This window comes from Arachis stenosperma, chromosome 8 (assembly GCF_014773155.1).
Source record: "Arachis stenosperma cultivar V10309 chromosome 8, arast.V10309.gnm1.PFL2, whole genome shotgun sequence".
In the NCBI taxonomy this organism is placed as follows: domain Eukaryota; kingdom Viridiplantae; phylum Streptophyta; class Magnoliopsida; order Fabales; family Fabaceae; genus Arachis; species Arachis stenosperma.
The window spans coordinates 48,448,553-48,465,167 of record NC_080384.1 but is presented as its reverse complement, the minus strand read 5'-3'; the positions used below and the strand labels follow the sequence as shown (position 1 = coordinate 48,465,167).

Sequence of the window (16,615 nt, the reverse complement as noted above, 5' to 3'; positions counted from 1 at the left end):
TCTACAGATTGTAATTTTTGCAATTACAAAGATAGCATAACAATGAACAAAAATTAAATATTAAAAAGATGGATAAACGATAAACAAAAATAATGAAAAAATTGATAATAAGAAGATTGATAAATGATTATAATTAAAGATTTGGGTAATTAAAAAATAAATTCATAATAGATTATTTATCAATTGTTAAAAAAGATAAAAAATTAGAATATCTAACTTAAAATAAAATTATAAAATTTAAAAATAAAATTTTAAAAGTAAAATAAATAAATAATAAAATAGAATTTATTCGGTTATAAATAATACATTTTAAGTGTTTGTTTATGTGCCATTATTTTGATAAAAAAAATTATTTTTTAACGTATTTGACAAATTTCGAGTAGTAAAAGTAAAAGCACTAGAAAAATTAGAAAAACATCTTTTTTGAGAATCTGTAATTTACATCTTTTTTTAAAAGATTTTTTTCTTTAAAAAAAATATTTTTTATGTAATAAATAAATAAAAAAGTACTTTTATATTATTATATTCAAACATAATTAATAAATAAAAGATTTTTTTGTATGAGATATTTAAATATAAAATTATTTATATTTTTTTATAAAATCTTAAAAAAATATATTTTATTAAAAACACATCCAAACAAGCTTTAAATCTTATTGTTTAACTTTGTTAAACTTTTGTTTATAAAGGACTTGCGCTTAAAAAAAAAAAAAGATAACTAGTTTGTAGTTTCTGTTAGGCCCATTAACCGAATACCTCTCCCCCTTTTCCACCGTCATTCATATTTATTCTTTCTTGAAATCCTCATTCCTTCATTATTTTCATTATTATTTTCTCTTTATTTTTCAGAAAACCTTATTTTCTACGTTCTTCCAATTCCCAAACTTCCATTCATTCTTCGCTTCCAAACAGCCATAGCGATTTCTTCAACGCTTAATTCAAAGCTTATTATCAATTTCACCAAGTTAATCGTCGATCAAGGTCAGCATGATCTTCTTCGGTTGATTACACTTTTTATACTTATGTTTTATTTTCGATTTTAATTAATCTTGTTATTTCGATTCGCAGTAGCTTCTTGCATGAATTTTTAATTTCATTTACCGATTTATTTATTTTAAATATTCGCCGATTACATGTAGAGTATTTGTGTAGTTTGCATTCGTAAATGTGGTTTTATCCTCATGTTTAGATTTTCGGTATTTTATTTATTTTGATTGATTTTGTGTGTTTCACTGTGGCCAAGTTGTTCGAATTTGATTCAGTGTATGTTAGCGTTTGTTGATTATAGATTGTAGTGGAATTATTATTATTATTATTATTATTATTATTATTATTAGATTGTTTTTGGAATCTATGGTTTCATTCGATCGATCTATCATTTTGTTTCATGAATTGTGATTGCTTTTTCATAGCTGAAAAGTGTTTTTGATGATTTTTTATGCAGTCAAACATGATAAGAAAATCGGTGATAATCCTTTAAATAATGCATCAAACAAGTGCACAGACTTTTATTTATTTATGGTGCTAATAAAAACAAATGTTCTTTAATGTCACAGGTTTGAGTTTGAATTGTGAAACAAACACCATGAGATTAAAAAAGGGAAATAAAGTGGAGGTTCTTGCCAGCACTGAGGGGCCATGTGTCGAATTTCGATGTGCTCAAATTATCTCTGGTAATGGGCGAACTTACAGCGTCCAGTACGAGTGCTCTACTGTGACAAGTGAGGCAGGTGTGCAGAGAATTCAAAGGAAGGCCATCAGACCCTGCCCCCCTCTTATTGAAGGGGTTGAGAACTGGAAAGCTTGTGATATTGTGGAGGTTTACGATGCTGGTTCTTGGAAAGTGGCTACTGTTTTGAAGGTCCTAGGTCGGGATTTCTACCTGGTAAGGTGCTTGTCATCTTGCAAGCAGATGAAGGTTCACAAAGATGGCATGAGGGTGCGGCAATCATGGATAAATGATCAATGGATCATTAATCAACAGGTACCTTTTTATATATGTAAATTCAAATTTTCTTATTTTATTGTTTATTTTATCCTAACTAGCTATATTCTCTGAGAGGCCTATTTTACTTGTTAGATTGTATCTTCTAATCCTTTTAAATAGTTTTAAACTTTTATATATGTAATTGATATTGTTTGAGAGTTGAGATCGTTTTTATTCCATGGTTCCTGTGAATTTTTTTTGGGATGCCTTGTTCTTATGTTCTTTTATGCTTGTTCCAGGATCTTGGTAATTCGGGAGGTGGGAAGTCTAGCTGCAATTTGATTTCAAACAGTTATAAGGTGATGCATGAAGTTCAACAACCTGGTACCAGAAAAAGTCAGCAAGATAGAAGTGATTGTTTCTCAAGTACAAATGCTAGTGCTCTCTACAAGCCTTTTGCAGCTTCATCTACAGGACTGAAGAGACTGTCTCCATATGGTAATTCTGCTGTTGATGCTTATCCCAAAAAGATGAGGGCTGTTATAAATAAGGGTGGGTATGAAAGATCCAAAGTGGTTCCGACAGCCCAAAAGGTAGATGTTATTGCTTACCCACAAAATAAAATGGGTGAAAAATGCATGTATGATTCCATTATTAATGGTACCAACCAATATTGTGAAACATGGAAGAAACCTCCCCATGTCACAACATGTTATTTTGAAAGAATTGCGGAGCCAGATTATTCTTGTAATGATCTGAGTTCTGTTGGCAGTTGTAGTGTGATAGGTAGTAGTACAAGTAGAAGTTCCAGTAATATGTTAGCAGGTTCTTGCCATGATGAAGATACCCTTTCTAGTGACGCAGAGTCTTTAAATGTTGGAGATTTGGATAAAGGGTGTCCAATTTCTCCTGAGGAGGATGTAGCAGAAGGAATTCATAGGGTAGAGTTGCATGCCTATCGCAGTACTCTAGAGGCAATATATGCTTCTGGTTCTTTAAGTTGGGAACAAGAAGAGTTATTGACTAATCTTCGTATATCACTACATATTTCTAATGATGAACATTTGATGGAGATAAAGAACTTAGCTTCAGTTGGTCAGAATTTTTAGATATTCATACAAGGGATGTCATGTTAGGATTTTTTACTCTTAACTGTTTAAATGTACAGCATTAGATCCTGATTGTTAATCTTTCTGTATTAATAATTATAATCATTATGAGTATATCAAATTATGGAGCCAACCTTTTTGTATTTTTGTGGGTGTTTTGATGTTCTTGTTATTGTTTTCAACATTAAAAGTTGTGGATTTCCTCAATTGCTATGATTTGTCGCCTTCAACTGTTCATTTACTTCCTGTTCTCTTGTATATTATTTCATTGCGAAACAATTGTTAATGACTTGAGACCTTGAAAACTTGGTTAAAGCTTGTAATTGCACAACTTCAAGTCTATAGTTATGCTTAATTTGGATTGGATGAGCTTATCAGCTCCCTATTTGCATCAAATTTTCCACTGTGAATATTATTGATGAATCAGCTACATTTTCCAGGGCCAGTGTGGGAGGCTTTGCCCTGCTTCCAATGGCTAAACATGATGTTAGGTTTGCTACTTTTCACTCCGCAATTAATCGGTGACATCTACCAATAATTTTCCTTCCAAGATAAGGAATTTCTATGGTTGCTTCTCTGCCTTTGAAATAGTATAGTATATTTCAGGTATGCATAGAATTGACATGTTCATGAGAACATTAACTTTCATAATGCTGCTGACATAAGCATCAATTGAAAGATTATCTTGTAGTGCTCTTACTCAAATATGGCACTTCATTTCTTGTATTTGCTTCGTTTTTAGATTGATTATCTTGCTATGTGAGTGGAGACGGTCCTGTCAACTGAAATGTAGGTAAGATGGTAGGATGTTACATGATATCTTACTTCTGGTAGCTGGATGCTCCATCAATTTGTCGAAATCATAATTTTTGCTTTCTTGTGTGTGGCTACATTTCTCATGGGCATGCTTGAATTTGAAACAGCTGTGTTGAACTTGAATCTGGCATATAGAATGTGGAAGATCGCTATCTACTTTGTTGGAACATACAAGTTAGCATTTACACTGTTATTTTATTTATATTATTTTATTCAGCTGATGAGCTGTGGTTAAGGGCGAAATGCCACTCAAACCTAGAGCTAGTTGGTTCTTCCCTACATGTGTTGAGGCGCGCAGCATCTGCTTGGATGTTTGTGGTAAAACTTTTTGGTGAAATCAGTACAAACTGTATATAGTAGATATGAATTTCACCCCCCCCCCCCCTTGCTTTGAGATCCCCCGCGGGGGGCAGTGGCATGCGTGCCAGGTTAGCTTCAATTGCTGGACGCAGCTTAACTTCTCTAATTGCTATTCCAATGTAAAACAATCTCACCCCATAGTGTGTGCTGATCCACTTGGTTTGGATTTTCATTTGTCGTTATGGTAGGGTCTCATTCCGTTTACATTACTCTCGGTTGTTTCTCTTTGATCTTCAATGCAGCTAAGAGTTCCGGACAATTGCTTCCAAGCTCAATTCTCGATCGTCACCTGAGTGCAAATACTTTGTTATTGCACCTAACCTTGTATGTTCATTGATTTATTGTAATGCTCGAGTCTAATTAACGTATTGAATTGATGTGCATTTTTTTTTCTTTTTTTTTTCACAACTGGCTTATCCATGGTCAAGCTTGTGGTCACCTTGATGAGTGGGACAATTGGTCTAGAGTTTTGAAGTTGTTTCATACTTAAGGTGAGATTCAAGCCCTTGACATTTGGTAAAGGGAGAATGGGTTCCTTCCACTCAACCGCATCCCCCAGGCTATTGACGTGCACATTGTTGACATTGTTTCTATTTTTTTTAAGATTGCTGAGTCGTTAATTTGAAAGCCAACTACCTCTTTGTTTAAGCAAAGTATCTATGAAAGAACTCTACCATAATTTTATCTTCAGATCGAATGAGACCATGAGTCGATGACTGTGTATGTGAAAGAATATGGATGATATTAGTTATGTTGGTCAATATTGGTCCTTCTGTACACTTGGATTGGAATTGAAGCACTAATGGAAATTTTGTAAGATAAGTTGGATGCCATTACTAGAAATTGTTAATAATGGAATTTTGTAAGAGAAATTGGATGCCATTGCCTGAACTGAGTTGTATAGTTATAGATGCCAATCTCAATCTTATAAGTTATTATTAATTTTTTTCTTGGTTTTAATGCTCTCTAACTGGAAATATTTCAATTTTTGAATAAGAACCCATGTTAATTTCAGTGAACTATACCTGGATAACTGGCTAAGGATTGACAATGAGGCAGAAACTATTTTAAGTTTACATTTATTTTGAATTTTTAGTATCAGAATGTAAAATGGGATTCTGTCACTTGAATTAGAATTGAGTGATAAAAGTTGTAATGTTAAATTTAAATTTAACTGCTGTTGATTCAATAGTTCCTAGTTTTCTTTGAATTTTTCTGGTAGTGGCATAGTTCAAGAAATAACATTTATGCTCAACTTAATTGCCGGTGCTTATGCGAATTGTTTGTGATTAGGGATGTTTATGGTATAGTTCTTTCATAAAACTACATTAAACTACATTAAACTATTTTAAATAGTTTAGAAATTGCATCAAACCATTTTCTTATACAGTAAACTGGTTTTAAAAATAAATTTAAATTGGTTTATATATATATATATATAAAATAGTTTTTAACATATAAAAAATCAGTTTTAACATGTTTATATTAAATAGCCGATTTTATGTGATAAATGTTTATATCTGCAATTTACATTTGGTAAATCATTATTGTGTTTCATGATACGTGTAAAAATTTTGTTCGCAATTCGTGGATCTGTCCTACGATTTATTTGTTTCTACTCAAATCGTAAATCTAAATCAGAATAATTTTTTTGTTAATTTATTTTTAAAAAAAAATCCTGGCATTACATGAAACCAACTTAAAAGTGAGCTGCTCTGGCTCTCGGTCAATACTTGTTACCTTAATTCTCTAAATTGTAGTTGGGTAAACCAGATTAGATTATCAGTGTCTTTCGGCTATGCTGGAAATTTAAGTGTGTGAAACGGATTGGAAATTTGAATTGGAAATCCTTAGTTGTTGTAGCAAATATTAGGACTACCTTAGTCGCCAAACACGAGGTTTTTATAGGATTTTTACTATTAAAAGTGATTAGGAACATCTTAACAACTGCAGAAACCACAGCTTACATATATGTGCAAAGAATTACTTAAATCAAGTGGCGTAGAGAGAAGAGGATTGGGAGTGTGATAAGGATTACTTTAATCTGGTGGCGTAGAGAGAACTCAGAGGAGAATTGGGTAATGCCACAAGAGGGACGACAAACTGTACAACGTTTGCTTGTATGATATATACCCAAGGTTTTGAAAACATAAAGTAAGAAATTTAAAAATTAAAAAATTCAATTAAAATTCAGTTGAAATTAGATAAGATATAAATAATATATATAATATATATATTTTAAAAAAATTTAATTATTTAAAAAATATTTTTTCATTTAAAACAGCTAAGTGTTTAAAAACTAAGTTACTACGATTAATTTATAGACTTTTTACTCAATTTTTTCTGGTTTTAACATATCTTTTTACAAAATTTTATCTCGAATTTGATCGATCAGGTGATCATTTCTCAATTAACCCGTGAATTTGTTTTAACTTTCAAAAAAAGGCTCAGATAATTTAAATCTTTATTTAAATTACAAAATCAAATCTGATGAAGAGCTAGAAACTAATTGTTTAAGAAATTATTCAAATTCAACTTAAAGTAACTCAAAAATTATTTCTAGGGTAAACAACCAAACTGGTTCTCAAAAGATTTTAACGCTGACAAAGACTCTTAAAGACGCAAAAGACAAAATAACTTCCAAAAGATTTTAAAATTTGACAAAAATATCAAAATGTAAAAGTGTGACGTCATAATAAACGAAAAATGCTAATATAGCAATTGGAAGAGTTTCAGTGATGGCGACAAAGAGCTTCAATGCCATTTCCGACAAGGAGAGAAGCGGAAGAAGAGGACACCAGCAAAGGGAGGACTGCTGCTCACCGTCACCGTTGTTGTCGTGGTTGCGGGGGGAGGAAGCCTGAAGATAACCTTGAGAGGGACGCTGAGATGGCACAATAGAGGAGGAAGGAGGGAGCTTTCCCATCGTTGCTGAACAGAACGTGAGGAGCCAGAGTGAGCTTGATCTTCTCTTCTCTCCTCTATTTCTCTCAGTCTTCTCTTCAATCTAGAGAGGAAGAGAGAAAGACAAGTAACAGGTGGGATACAAGATTGATAGAGAACGAAATGCGAAAACACCATTGTTGTAGATGCAAGCTCTCCTCCTTGCCGGAAGCTCTTCCAATTGTCAGATCAACATTTTCCATTCACTCTAACTCTCTGATCAGCGTTTTCCATTCACTCTAACGTTAAGGTTCCACGTTTGTGTGTTTTTCTCAAGTTTTAAATCTTCGAAAAATTATTGTCTTTCACATCTCTCAGAGTCTTTGATTAGTTTGTGTGTTCTTGTCAAATTTTAAATCTTCGAAAAATTATTGTCTTTCACATCTCTCAAGAGTCTTTTTTATTAACGCACGCCAAATATTTTCGGATACCCTTCTGAACTTGCATCAAAGTAAAAACTGATTTCCTAGCCAAATAAGTTGAGACTAATGCATTCATGAGACAACTCACTTTCTAATTATCTTCATCGCTTTGACAAAAAAAAGATGTGGACGACTAACTAATACGGGTTTTGAAAATTGAAGCAGAACACATATCATAAACGATTAACTCTGTTACTGAAATACTCATCATCCACGGTCAATAATACAACCCATCAAACTCAAATTGTAGCATACACAAATACCAGCAACTCACAAAGATCGTCAATCCGGGGACATAAGCTCTTACTCAAATGTGTCATCATCATCATCGGGAAGTGGCTGGTTAGCAGCTTGAGCAAGCTCGGCTTCATGCCTGCAAAACCCGACAAAACCATAAATCAATCATAAATATAGGAATTGAAAAAAAGACAAGAGAAGCCCACTTCAAGACTACTACGAAAGAACTAATGGATTTTGAAAACTTATTTTTGAGAAACTTGAAAAAGGTTAATCCTAAACCGTATATATTTTTGACACTGAATTTCAAAAAATCCGTTGGTTATTTTATGATGACAGAAAGCTTACTGTTGTTGGGCGGCCAAATCGATTTGAACTTCTGGAGGAGCAAGGGCAGGTGATTCTACAAAATGCAAGTTGGGATCGCTGCAAAATTGACACAAGTAACAACATATAAGTAAAAATAAACTTAAAGATTGATCATTTATTATTTTATAGAAAGTAGAAACCACAGGTATGTACCCTGCAAGCTTCCTGGCAAGGTAAAGGAAAGGCTTCTCAAAGTTATAGTTGCTCTTGGCCGATATTTCATAGTACTGCAAATTCTTCTTCCTGTGGAAGGTAACCTGCTTTGCTTTCACTTGTCTGTTCTTCACATCAACCTTGTTACCGCAGAGAACAATTGGGATGTTTTCACAGACCCTGAAAATCAGATGTGCAGAGAAAGCACTCAGTAAGGTACTCTGACTAGGCATTAAATCACAATAAACAAAGCAGATAAAGGGTTTAACAGAGTTCATTTACATACCGGCAAAGATCACGGTGCCAAGTAGGGACGTTTTTATAAGTCAACCGAGCAGTGACATCAAACATTATGATCGCACATTGCCCATGGATACTGAAATATAACACACTATGTTAAACACACTACACAAAGGGAACAAAACCCATACCTAAACAGAAAGAAATCCGTACTGGTAGAATGGAAGGGAGAAAGCAAAAGCTATACAAATATTTTGGTAGGAAAAAAAATATTAACATTTCAATACCATTCCCTAAAAGCTAAATTTCAACACGAATAAAATATTCATTGAAATGTGGACATAAAATAATAGGCATGTATAACAGCTAAACTGAAGATAGAAGAATAAAGAATGACCAAGAAATCAACAAATTCTAATTTATCAATTATGATGAAGAAAAAAGAGAATGTAAAATCAACTAATAGTTCAAATCTAAATACCACAGCATGACCATATCAAGTCACCACAGAAAATGTAATTCCAAAGCACAGACAACAAACTGTGAAAGTATTCCTTGCACAAGCAAATGGATATAACGTACATGCTAGCCAGACAATCACCAAAATCTTCAAATTTACTTCTAAGCATTAAAAAGCAACATAGAATTTCACAACCTTACAAAAAAACAATTTTAACACTATTCAGACTCCATTGGATGTTGATTAAATTTCACATACAGAGAGATACCGATAGAAAGAACTTACTAATATCCATCTCTCAAACCACCAAACTTCTCTTGGCCAGCAGTATCCCAGCAATAGAAACGAATCTTCCCGCAGTTTGTGAAAAAATCCAATGGGTGGACCTCCACACCAATGGTTGCTGTTCAACAAAAAAACATTTAATATTACATATATTCTTAAATTAAATCATTGTATTAAATAAGAAATAAGAAACTAGCTAGCTCACGTTCATATTTCTTCTCGAATTCACCAGTAAGATGTCTCTTCACAAATGTGGTCTTTCCTGAAATTTTTTTTTGAAATTCCAAATAAGTTAATCCCAATCAATTGGTAACACTACATAGTTTAATAGAAGACAAAGAGCCACACATCATTCAAGCACTAAGCAAAGTCATCTTTTAAAAATAATAATATTAATATGAACCAAAAAAACCTTTAGATAAAAAAAAAAGCAACAACGAAAAATAACGTATTCATCTAGCTACTAATAACGTGATTCAATTCAAATACAAAAGAACGAGCTACGAAATTATAAGCATCAGTCACAACCAACATTCCTTTCAGTTACACATTCGTTTAAACACGCTTAATCTAGGTCTCAAGTTTTAGGTCGGAAAAAAAGCTAAAAGAAAAAGATATTAATAAGAGTGAAACCTGTTCCACCATCGCCGACGATAACGAGCTTGAAGCTAGGGTAATCGACGGTTTGCTGATTCGGCAAAGCCTGCATTCAAGAAAACATGGAAATGATGAAAAAGAAGATCAAATTTAAAATTTCACGAATCGTAATCAAACGCAGACACAGAGAGAAAGAGAGGGAGAGTACCATGAGAGTATGCGAAGGAGAAGAAGATGATGAAGTATTAATTTGTTGGTGTTGTGGTGTGTAGCGTCGAGAAACCAGAATGGAAATACAACGAGGGTTTATAACCATATATATATATATGTATGAGTTAGAGGGTTTCAATTCCTCTACTCAGCGTCAATCGGACGCTGCTCTATTTTGAAAAATATTAATAATAACAAATAAAAAAAGGTTATTTTTACTTATTTTCGGGTTTTTTTTTTTTTTTTTTTACACATGAGAAACCAACTTAGCTTTGTTTTTAAGCTATTTTAAATATTTGTAAATATTTTTAAAAGGTACTTTTTTGTTTTATAATCATATTTGTAATTTTAAACAAAAGTTTTTTTAAAATATTATATCATTTTTTAAATTTTTATTGTGAAAAATGAGACAACGCAAAAGCTAATGAAAAATAAATAAATATTTCGCAATGGTAGGCATGAGCACAACAATGGAAATAAAATCCTTTTCATTTATTTAGTATCAGTTTAGATAAATAATTTAATTAAATAAAAAAATAAAATGTAAGAATTTCTATTGATTTTTATTATTAAAGCACTTATTTTAAAGATATTTTAATAAATAAGAGTGAAAAAACAAAAAGAAAAAAGACATTTTTTACTTATTCAAAAGTTGTTAAATAATTTTTTAAAAAATTAAAAATATTAATTAAAAATAATATTAAATAATATTAATGTGATTTTTTATAAGTTAAAAGTCGAAAAAAATAGTTCTTGATACTTTCTAAACACACTCTAATCCTACACTTTAAAATAATAAACATATATGACGTAATTTGTTTTTACTAAATCTTAGAACAATAAATTCCGTAATGCAATCTTAGAAAAATTTCTTATCCAATAAGAACAATAAGAACCAAAAGAAGTAAAGAAAAGAAGAGAATAAAAACAAAAGTTATGAATGAGAGAAACAGAAGACAATAGAATAAATTATTATTTCTATTTATAAAAGTTAAAAATATTGATATATTTATCTATAAAAAAATTATTATTTATATCCATAAAATATATACTTCTGTTAATAAAACTATCTAAATCTAAAAAAATTATTTAAAATTCTCAAATTATCCTTTTTTTTATTCTACACCACCACTTTTCCAATCTTAAATCTTACTACCATAGAAACTCTTTCTCACCACCACCCTAAATCCTAACTACCACCATCACTCAAGTACAAACAAAGGACAAACACAAACTTCAACCATGTCTTGTTGTAACTTCATTGAAGGGATAGCAGATGTGACTGTCATAATATACATGTCTCAATCCGTTTCCATATTTGGGAACAAACCCAATAACTTCAAATATGCATCACACTTTTCCGCCACCTCAACCAACCAAACCTTCACTCGGCCGTGATAGCGACGGACTCCTGCTCTCCTTCTTCGTCACGGTTCTTCCTCACTCACTGAACAGCGTTGACGGCGATGGTGACAGTGACACCCACCGGCGCCGTCGCCCTCTCCTCCTTCTCTGATATCTTGCGCGCGCTCTCAATCAATGGTGGTGATTGATGCGACGGAGCCGGCAGCAGCAACGCGCCACGACGGCGACAGCTCCCCCTTTCTCGGTTCTGGCTCTCATCTCCTCTTCGGGTTCCCTCAACAATGGCGACGATGATACGATAGCGGCGGCGAGTCCCCGCGTTGCCAATGCGGTCTCCTTCCCCCTCCTCTTCTCTTCTTCTTCCTCGGTTGGGGGTATGTGTGTAATGTCTCCGTGTGTGACTTTTGGAGGGACAGGGGTGGTGGTTAGGTGAAGAGGATTATGGTTAGAAAATCTTTCATTTAAGGTAGTTGGGTAATGGGGGTGGTGGTGGGATTTGAGATTAGAAAAGTGATAGTAAAGATAAGAGTAATTTAGCAATTTTAAGTAATTTTTTAGTGTTTGAATAATTTTATTGTGCGAAACCCTTATTTTATAGGTACAAATGGTAATTTCCTTTTTTTTATAGGTAAATATGTCAATATTTTTAACCTTTGTGGATAGAAATAGTAGTTTACTGGAAGACAATATTATTGTTGAGTAAAACTAAATTCTAACACACACTTCTCGAGTACTAACTACACATATATATACGCATACATAGTTAGCAATGAAAACCAAAAAACCGAGAAAGATAGAAAATAGATTCTGTTCAACTAACTTAACTAACTATGACTTTGACTCTTCCAACTTTTCAATTACATCTTTATCCTTCACACCCCCTTTAAACTCGAGTCAGGTATTTGACCTACTCGAAGTTTGCTCTTAAATCTCTCAAACGTTGCTGCTATATGGGGCTTGGTTAACAGATCAGCAATTTGATCTGTTTCTGAAATATGTACAACATGCAATGCTCCCTTCTAAAGCTTTCTAATTGAAAATGTTTGTTTCTATTATACATGATCGAATTTGCAGTTAGCAATACTATGCTAAGGTTATCACAAGAAAATTGTTGGTGGAATAGACATCTAAACACCCAACTCCTGAAACAGATTTTGCAGTCAAACTAATTTTCCTTCACAAGAAGCTAAGCTCCTAAACTCTACCTCAGTGAAAGATCTACTGATTGTGGTTTATTTTTTACAAGACCAAGAAAGAAGATTAGTACCAAAATAAATAAATTACCCAAGATAGATTTTCCGTCTTCAAAGTTTGTTGCCAATCACTGTCTGAAAATCCATAAAGCCTATAATCATCATATTTATGTAGCAGCAAGCCATGATCCTTCGTGTCCTTTAAGTACCTAAGCACTCTCTTAGCTGCTTTTCGATGAAGATTTGCACTCAATTTTAGAAACTATTCTCTTAGTGCTTGTTTCAAGCCATAGAGGATTTTATTTAATTTGCAAACATGAGTTTTTGATTGTTGGTCAAAGCCAATAGGCTGAGACATGTAAATTACTTGATAAAGATCTTCATTTAAGAAGGCATTGTTAAAGTCAAATTGCCTTATAGTGAAGTTTCTGGAGAGAGCAAAACTTAACACAATTCTAATTGTTGTAGGTCTAATAACTGGACTAACAACATGCTTGAAATCAAATCCCTCTTCTTGATAGAATCCTTGAGAAACAAGCATAGCTTTATACTTTTGAACACTACCATTAAAATGTCTCTTTATAGAAAAAACCCACTTATAACCTATTATCTTAGCATTTTCATGTTTTGGAACCAAAGTCCAAGTTTGATTTTTTATTAAGGCATGATACTCATCAAACATAGCCTTATGCCAGTGTGGTATTTGTAAAGCAAGTTTAGCAGTTTTAAGAGGTTGTTCATCTGTGAATTCTTTATGAACAGTAGTGTGTAAGAGTTTAGGAGTGATGGTACCTGTTTTAGAACGAATAAGCTTGTTGTGAGTGTTCTTGGGCACAATATTACCAGGTTGTGTAGTTGCAGTTCGTAATTCTGATGCTGTATATATAGGGAGTTGAATTTTAATTCCTCAAATAGGCATCATTCTTTGAACAATGACTTGATTCTGTGACTTAGAAAGACATTAAAAGATTAGTAGCACCAACAGTATTATCCGAAGAATCATTGTTTATAGTGTTGCTTGTGTTAGACGCAATAGTCGAACTACTTGTTTGCATGACCTGTGAATCCTTATTAATTTCAATAGTAGAATCACAATGCTTATTCTTGTCATTGTTAATGATAGATTTATTGTAAGAGTTAGATTTTAATGCAGGAATCTGTAAACCAATAGAAGGAATAATCTTATCAGTATTTGTTTTAGAATCAACTTGATGTTAGGAAAATAATTCAGAATATAGAAAGTAATTTTCATCAAACACATTTCTAAAAACAAATTTTGTTATTAGAAGATAAACACTTGTATCCTTCATCCTTTATATTGAGAGTCATAACCAATAAACACACATTTAGAGGAATATATTTCTAGAAACATAACTCTAATCATTAAGAACCCAATGTTTGGCGAAATTTTTCTTTATAAATTAATCTAAAATATTAATAAAAAATTTATATACATTGTTGAGTTTAGAGAAATAATCAATGAAATTTTTATGATGATAAACATGGTTAGTTATTGGATCAAAAGCTCAAAATTGTTGTGATGTGTGTTTTGTTGTTGTAGGCCCACATTATAGTTGGAAATAATAAATGGGCTGAGTGATTGGGCTACACTACTTGACTACTAAGCTGCTGCACTACTTGATCCACTAACTGCTACCCACATCTGACCAAACAATATACTAAAGGAAAAAGGGCACATGGGCTGATCGAATATGCTGCAGCCCTCCTTGTTCCAACAAAGACAGAGAATCAGAAACTAGCTTGTAAGGGGACGGGTCTCTGTGTGGGTAGTTTTTCGGGTCGAGTTGAGTTCGGATTGTGTGGTCCGGGTTAGTTCTTCTGGCCTAAGGCCATGTCCAAAAAAAAAAAAAGGAAACTAGCTTCTTCCCCAGGACCAAGAAAAATAAAAACTAGCTTCTTCTACACAAAAGTGAGAAGCACTTTTTGGGTAAGAGAGAAGTTGCAACAAAAGGAAGAACTTTTATGGTGTGTACCCATAAATGTTTGGGAGCTGTCCAATCCTCACTATTCATCTTATAGTATTTTTTTTTGTATATTTTTATTTTGTATCATGATCTTAAGTTGGATTAGTATTTAATGTTGAGAGTTTAGGGTATGTTAGAAAAATTGAGGTTCAATAAGAATTTGTCTAACAGCAGAAGCATAAAAAATAATTATTTTGTAATTTATGTAATTAAATAGACAACTCTAAAAATATTTCAAGCAGTAAATAAAATGGCAGAAATTAAATAATTAAACATCGAAATTTTAATCGTAGAAAAACTTTTAAAAGAGGGACAAAAAACTCACGGAATCTAGTATAATAAAATCTTCTAATATCAAATAATGGGTACACAATCAGCCTTCCTAATAATATTAGAACATCTCAACAATCAACAAAATACATAATTAAAACTGATTGAATCAACATAAACCTTTCACAAAAGTAAATATCTTAAATCAGACAAAAAAAAAAAATAATACAACTAGCAAGTTATATCCTAATGTTTATCTTTATACCAGAAATAACATACTAAAATTTCATAAAAAAATAAAGCAAATTTACCAATTCAACAGGAGCACATTGAAAATGCCATCCCCCTTCTCTTCTCCTCTCTTCTCCTTCGTCGATGGCTCTCTCTTCTCCCCAATTGTTTCTTTTCTTTTTAAAAAAATGGGAGATTCAAACTCTCTCTCTCTCTCCTTTCCGTAACTTAAATCCACTTTCTTTTCTTTATTCTTTTTAGGGATAAGTATTATTTTGATCTCTAACGTTGAGGGTCAGAATCAAAACCGTCTCTAATGTAATTTTCGATTTAGAATCATCCTTAACATTTTTTTTTTCATATTAAAATCGTTCTTTTAATTTCTTTCGGACAAAAATATCCTCACTACTACTAACACAATTACCTCCTCTACCACCACCAACACCAACACCACCAACACCAAACCAAGAAGTAGAAAGAGATAGCAAGGAAGCAGAAGCAAGAAAGTAGGAAAGTAAGAAAGCAGGAAAATAAGAAAGCAGAAGCAGAAAGCGATGTAGATGAGGCAGCGGGGCGGCGGCAGTGGCTCGCGTCTCCTCTCTCCCTCGCGATCCCCAACGGCGACGGCCACGACGACGGCGACGTCGGCTCCAAGCTTCGCCACCGCCGTCCCCCTCCCCCCTTTCCCTTCCCCCTCCCCTTCCCCCAACCCCCACCCCCACCCCCACCCCTGCGTCCTTTCCCCTTCCCCCCTCCCCCCACACACACGCGTTGTTTTTTTAATTTTTTAATTTTTTTATTAAAGTAGAGATAGTTTAGGAATAATTTTATTAAAAAGAACGATTTTAATACAAAAAAAAATGTTATGGATGATTCTAAATCGAAAATTATGTTAGAGACGATTTTGATTCTAACCCTCAACGTTAGGGACAAAAACAATACTTATCCTTTTTTTAAATGTGGGTCCCATTTTAGTCGGAGACCCACCTACAGCGAGTGAACTTAGCTGATTTAAGTTTGGTGAGAAATTTGAGTCATTTCGAATAAAATATGTGAGAAGTTCGAGTTTAATGAACCTAATCGATACCAAGATATTTAACTCTTTTTATGCTTTATATCTATCTTGAATTGAATCTTCTTCTCAACACAAAATGACTTGACAAAAATAACACATCTGTCTTCAATTGAATCTTCTTTATCGATGTTGATTAAAATGACATCGACACAAAATTATTTTAACATAAAATTACTTTGACTCAAATTTTATTGAGTAACGTATTATTGTGCCGTATCTATTATGCATATTTAAAAAAGATATATAAAAAAAAGGCAAACACCTGTTGCATTTTTTTTCTTATCTTACTAATACTATTAAAACTATTGTACATATTAAACAAAAATAATATAAATATTATTTCTCTTTCAACTAATACAACTTGTCTA

General features: G+C 32.9%; 2 protein-coding genes across 2 annotated transcripts; one reads left to right on the top strand and one right to left on the bottom strand.

The window, feature by feature from the left end:
- The first annotated feature begins 808 nt into the window (after positions 1-808).
- On the top strand, positions 809-5,454 carry LOC130944535 (uncharacterized). The gene is made up of 3 exons (XM_057872886.1): positions 809-981; positions 1,557-1,984; positions 2,227-5,454. Exons 2-3 carry the CDS (start codon positions 1,586-1,588, stop codon positions 3,034-3,036), a joined length of 1,209 nt encoding a protein of 402 aa, XP_057728869.1. The 5' UTR covers positions 809-981; positions 1,557-1,585; the 3' UTR covers positions 3,037-5,454.
- Positions 5,455-7,733: 2,279 nt separating this feature from the next.
- Positions 7,734-10,296, bottom strand: LOC130944173 (GTP-binding nuclear protein Ran-3-like). Its single transcript, XM_057872361.1, has 8 exons — positions 10,127-10,296; positions 9,955-10,024; positions 9,527-9,583; positions 9,322-9,439; positions 8,623-8,712; positions 8,337-8,516; positions 8,163-8,240; positions 7,734-7,950 (listed from the first exon to the last, which is right to left on the bottom strand). Exons 1-8 carry the CDS (start codon positions 10,232-10,234, stop codon positions 7,881-7,883), a joined length of 771 nt encoding a protein of 256 aa, XP_057728344.1. The 5' UTR covers positions 10,235-10,296; the 3' UTR covers positions 7,734-7,880.
- Between the last annotated feature and the right edge of the window lie 6,319 nt (positions 10,297-16,615).

Coding starts and splice junctions, on each gene's coding strand:
- LOC130944535 (XM_057872886.1), top strand. CDS start 1,586: ATGAGATTAAAAAAGGGAAATAAAGTGGAGGTTCTTGCCAGCACTGAG. Junction 1,985..2,226: donor AATGGATCATTAATCAACAG/GTACCTTTTTAT, acceptor TGCTTGTTCCAG/GATCTTGGTAATTCGGGAGG.
- LOC130944173 (XM_057872361.1), bottom strand. CDS start 10,234: ATGGTTATAAACCCTCGTTGTATTTCCATTCTGGTTTCTCGACGCTAC. Junction 8,713..9,321: donor GGTTTGAGAGATGGATATTA/GTAAGTTCTTTC, acceptor GTTATATTTCAG/TATCCATGGGCAATGTGCGA. Junction 7,951..8,162: donor GATTTGGCCGCCCAACAACA/GTAAGCTTTCTG, acceptor CGGGTTTTGCAG/GCATGAAGCCGAGCTTGCTC.